The sequence below is a fragment of the Hibiscus syriacus genome, unplaced genomic scaffold (genome assembly GCF_006381635.1).
Source record: "Hibiscus syriacus cultivar Baekdansim isolate YM2019G1 unplaced genomic scaffold, ASM638163v2 tig00018474_pilon, whole genome shotgun sequence".
Taxonomy (NCBI): domain Eukaryota; kingdom Viridiplantae; phylum Streptophyta; class Magnoliopsida; order Malvales; family Malvaceae; genus Hibiscus; species Hibiscus syriacus.
The window spans coordinates 128,665-133,576 of record NW_024062436.1 but is presented as its reverse complement, the minus strand read 5'-3'; the positions used below and the strand labels follow the sequence as shown (position 1 = coordinate 133,576).

At 37.5% G+C, this 4,912-nt stretch overlaps 1 protein-coding gene across 2 annotated transcripts; it reads left to right on the top strand.

Annotated features, from left to right (window-relative positions):
- Positions 1-416: 416 nt before the first annotated feature.
- On the top strand, positions 417-2,281 carry LOC120209218 (zinc finger protein CONSTANS-LIKE 16-like). Of its 2 annotated transcripts, none has more exons than XM_039208277.1 (3): positions 417-1,486; positions 1,563-1,781; positions 1,884-2,281. In XM_039208277.1, exons 1-3 carry the CDS (start codon positions 569-571, stop codon positions 1,920-1,922), a joined length of 1,176 nt encoding a protein of 391 aa, XP_039064208.1. In that variant the 5' UTR covers positions 417-568; the 3' UTR covers positions 1,923-2,281. The 2 variants fall into 2 exon arrangements, with proteins under 2 accessions (XP_039064208.1, XP_039064207.1); XM_039208276.1 differs by having other exon boundaries at positions 1,881-2,281.
- The last annotated feature ends 2,631 nt before the right edge of the window (positions 2,282-4,912 follow it).

The following is a 4,912-nucleotide window of genomic DNA, read 5'->3' as shown; positions in this document are numbered from 1 at the left end:
TGCAGTGAGATACAAAAGTACTGAGACACAAGAACCAAAGCATCAAGAAAGTGAAAACGGATATGGCAAGAACGCAAAGAGGGGACCATCATAAAGGGATCCGATTACTCGCAACAAGAGGTACAATGCAACTGTTAGACTGACTCAGAAACAAAACTGTCTCATTCAAAACCCTAGCAGAAGGAAAGAGAAAAGATTGGCAAAGAAACAGTAGGATGGGTTCAAATGACTCATTCCCACGTCCTTGGTGCTTCGGACCCACAGGAAATCCCCTCGATCAGAGATGTAGCCAATGAGAATGCAGAGATTAAGATCAACTTTACAGCATCGACCAATGGGAATCCAGATAAGGCCTGTTGAATGGACCCAAAAGTGCATGGAATGGCCTTTAAAAATGCTGTAAAACAGTAGTTTGTGGGTCACATATACAAATAATTGTACCACTCTAAGGTCTCTGCAGATAAAGCATCGATTCAACATTTCCCTGTTGATGTTTGAATCCCCAGTTTTCCTTTTCTTTTGTGTTTGATTTGAAGTAGGGTAAGCGGGGTTTTTTAGTTGGGTTCCGATGTTATCTACCAAGAAGAAGATGGACAACGCCGTTGGTGCCAGACACGTTAGAGCTTGTGATAGCTGTATAAAGAGAAGGGCTCGATGGTACTGTGCTCCCGACGATGCTTTCCTTTGCCAAGCCTGCGATTCCTCGGTTCATTCGGCGAATCCGCTTGCTCGTAGACATACACGAGTTCTCCTGAAAACCGCTTCGTACAAGTCATCGGAGAGCTTTTCGCCGTCTTGGGATCGAGGGTTTACTAAAAAGGCAAGGACGAAGCGACCCCTGAAGGGCTCCAAAAGGAAGAACGACCCCGTTTCTATCGTGCCGGAAATCGGTGTCGATGAGATATCGCATGAAGAGAATGAAGAGGAGCAGTTGCTCTATAGGGTGCCGATATTTGATCCCTTTGTTGCCGAATTATGCACTTCCACGACGTCAAACGAAGCTGCCACTGCGACCGAGTCTAAAGCTTTATTGGCTGATGGTTCGCATTGGTTTTTCCCTTCCGAGATGGATCTTGCAGAGTTTGCCGCCGATGTTGATAGCTTGCTCGGTAAGGGTCTCGAGAACGTGTCCTTCGCAATGAAGGAGGTGGGCCTAATCGACTCCAAAGAGGACTTTAGAGACTGTTCAATGGTAAACGGTAAAGTGAAGGTTGAAGATGAAGAGAGTTTCGAACCGTTTGAGTTAAGCTTTAACTATGATTCCCCGGCAACCTGCGGCCGAGAGGATGAGTTTGTAAAGGAAGATGTAAAGAAGAGTAAAGGGGGAGTGGAATACGAAGAGAATACAGCAAAAACGAAGAAGAAGAAACCATTTTTGAGCTTAGATTATGAAGCAATCATCTCTTCCTGGGCAACCCAAGGCTCCCCGTGGACGTCCGGTGGCCGACCAGATTTTAACCCCAACGAATGCTGGACCGATTGCATGGTAAGTAAGCTTAAGCTTTCTACTTTACGCCCTACATGTACCTGTGTTTACAATGAATTTGGCTACAAATTTGCAGGGAAATGAAGGAGAAGAAGCTCGCCATAGCTATGGTGGTTTGATTTGCATGGGAGGACAAATTCTGACAATGGGAGATGGAGGAAGAGAAGCAAGAGTGTCGAGATACAGAGAGAAAAGAAGGACGAGGTTGTTCTCGAAGAGAATAAGGTACGAGGTTCGGAAACTGAATGCTGAGAAGAGGCCTCGAATGAAAGGGAGGTTCGTGAAGAGGGCATCGTTCCCACAGTACTAAATTGCAGTCGTAACACCACCGTAACACTTCTAATTGTGATATCACGATCCTAATCGTGACTACAACTGCAATTTAATACTATAATCCTTTCTTGCTGGACCTGGTTTTCCATTGCACAACAAGTAGCTGCTGTTTTCTTGAACCATTCGGTTCCTTTTCGAACTCAGCGCCAGTGAGACTAATTACTGGTTAGTTCTTCCTGGTGTTTAGGCCTCTAATGTTCTTCAAGTTTGAATAAATTTAATAAATGACTTGTGAGTTGCTTAGGGTTTTTCTTTTCTTTTCTTTTCTTTTCTTTTTATTCTCTCAGATTTTCTTCTGTTTATTTCTGGAATCTGGGGAATTATAGAAAAGAAAATTGTATGTAGAAAATTTGGTCGTTGTATGATTATCTTAGCATTACCCTGTACAAAGCTTGGATTGAAAAGGCTTTTCTGTTTGAAAATTTTGATATCCAACTGTTTGTGTGGTTTCACTTTGATGAACTAACTTATTTTCTCTTCGTAATTATATCTAACGTTAAGTTTTGAATCTCTATGCGTACGTTCAAGTTGTTTCATATATATATATATATACTTCCCACACTTGCTATCCCACCATTTTGTGGTATAAACTCTCTATTTTCCTCAACATAATTCACAAGTAGTTTATTTTGAGTATCGATTGCTCATTCTTCACTTCACCGGTCCGAGCATTCATGATATACCATTGTGAAGGTCTCGTGGAGTAAAATATAAAATCTTAATTTTATGATTTGAATCTTCCCCTTTACCTATTGAAAATATGCCTCAAAGTGTTCAAGAATCATTTTTCCCAATAGAGTCGCCCAGATTCAGAAGTTGTCTTATGAATTCTCGACTTACAATAATCTTAATCCATTTTATCTATTTATAAGATCAGTTACTTGATGGTAAAGAAATCTAATCTTAAATGAGTTTTTTTTCCCTCTATGAAACTCTTCTAATCTTGTACGACTCAAGGGCATCCGTATCTACCACATATCTTTTTTTTCTTCGATTTTATTTTTTTTATCACGGAGACAGCGCCAAAAACTTTTAAAATAAACCCACAAAATTTATTAATTAATGTGATAGTTTCTTTTTCTTAAAATTGGTATTTTAGTTTTTTTTAATAGTCCGAGGTGATTAAAAGATAATATATGTTTAGAATTTTATTAAACGTATTGACAAGACAAATACATTCTATAAACACAATTATTTGCACTCAAAATCTCTAAAGAAAATAATTTTTCATTTTACTACTGTTGTCACTCGATGAATTATATTTTAATTTCCTTGTCGGTAAAAAAATCAAATATCTTTAAGATAAAATGTCTTTGTATTCTCTTATACAGTTCTTAATATATATATATATATATATAGTAGAATGTTGCATATGATAAGGTAGTTGCCCATAACATGGTGTCGAGAGCATGAAAGCAACTCCCACTTGTGATGACTTTAGGGGAACCTTTCCATTTCAGAAAGGTTATAGTTCTCTCATTTATGTGTGTAAATATCATTACTCTAAAATCTTTTTATTTTATTTTCTCTTACCAACAACTAAATATCATAGAATATCATATATTCAAACTATTTCAATTCACGATCTTTAAAATATCACGTCAACAATGATACTAATTAAATTAAAATTCAATAAACATATATTCTTCTTTATATTATTACTTTAAAAACTATAAGCGATCAAAATTTAAAAAGAAAATTTAAGAATGAGATGATATACTAAATCTTTTTCGGTTTCACTATCAAGATAGGAAAAATGGGTTCATTGAAGGGGAAATTTGATGGCAATAGTGGGGCACAATTTAAATTTAAATCTTGGCATTTTCTAAAGGGTTGTGTGACATACATGTAATGGTCCCATATTGGATGGTGCCATTTTTGGCTACCAAATAGTGCATTGCCACCCGCCAAGTCTACCATTTCTACATCACATTTTTATATTTCTTTAACATAGAAAACCTTTAAAAAGTTACTTAGATGATTTTATCATGAGGTCACTAAATGAGTTCAAGATAATTGTATTTAAATGCACTTAAACCCATAACTTTCTAGATATTACTACATCAACAGTTATAATCGAACTATACTGAATGGACTAAAAGTTATTTTTTTTTATTAATCTGGGATGATTATAAGTGATAGTATTTGTTCTAGGAACTCTCAATCGTTTGACAATGAATGTTCAAATACCCTGTAATTAGGGATGGCAAACGGGTACAATTTCGTGGATTTCGCACCGTACCCGCTCCAATTGGGGCGGGGATGGGTATAACTTTAGTGGGTAGTGGGCGGGTGTGGATTTAGAAAGTGGTACTCGTCGCGGGTAGTGGGCGGGTGATGGGTTTGAGACATTACTTTCCCCACATCCGCCCACCCCACATCCGCCCGCCCACTAAATACCCATTAAATTTTGGACCATTCTGAATTTATGTATAATTTTAGAGACTAATTTATAAATCTGAATATTGAATAAGATATAACTTATAATTTATGTACTTTAAGATCTATGTTAATACTTAACTCAGATAATCATTGGTTTATTTTATTATGCTTCTTAATGGACGTGTTTGTTTTATGTTTGTTGCTTATGTATAACTTACGGTTACTGTCAGGCGGGTTTAGCCGGGCACGTTTCCAGTTGGGTAGTGAGTGTGGGGATGGATTTGAGAATGTACCCGCATGGGCAGGTGTGTATTTGAAAAATTTTACCCATCATGTGTGGTGGGTGGGTGGTGGATTTGAAAATATTAGGTGAGTATGGGGATGGGGGAGGAGGTATCCGCACCCGATCCGCCCGTTTGCCATCCCTACATATAATCATTAGTGGTCGAATCTATATAACAACCATCTTTTTAATCATTAACGTAATTTGATTTGTGTAAAAATTATCCTTTCTTAATTGCTAAAGATAGTGTAAAGAGAAAAGAAAATAAAAAGTTACCCTTTAAGAAGAAATCATACCTCCCAATCCTCCCATGAATTTCCCTTGCTCCACATATGTTGAAGGAAATGTCACTTTTATCCTTTCAAAGGCAAAAGTGAGGGCCATAGCTTTGATTGCTAAAAGGGTTGGTATTAATTACATTGTGTCAT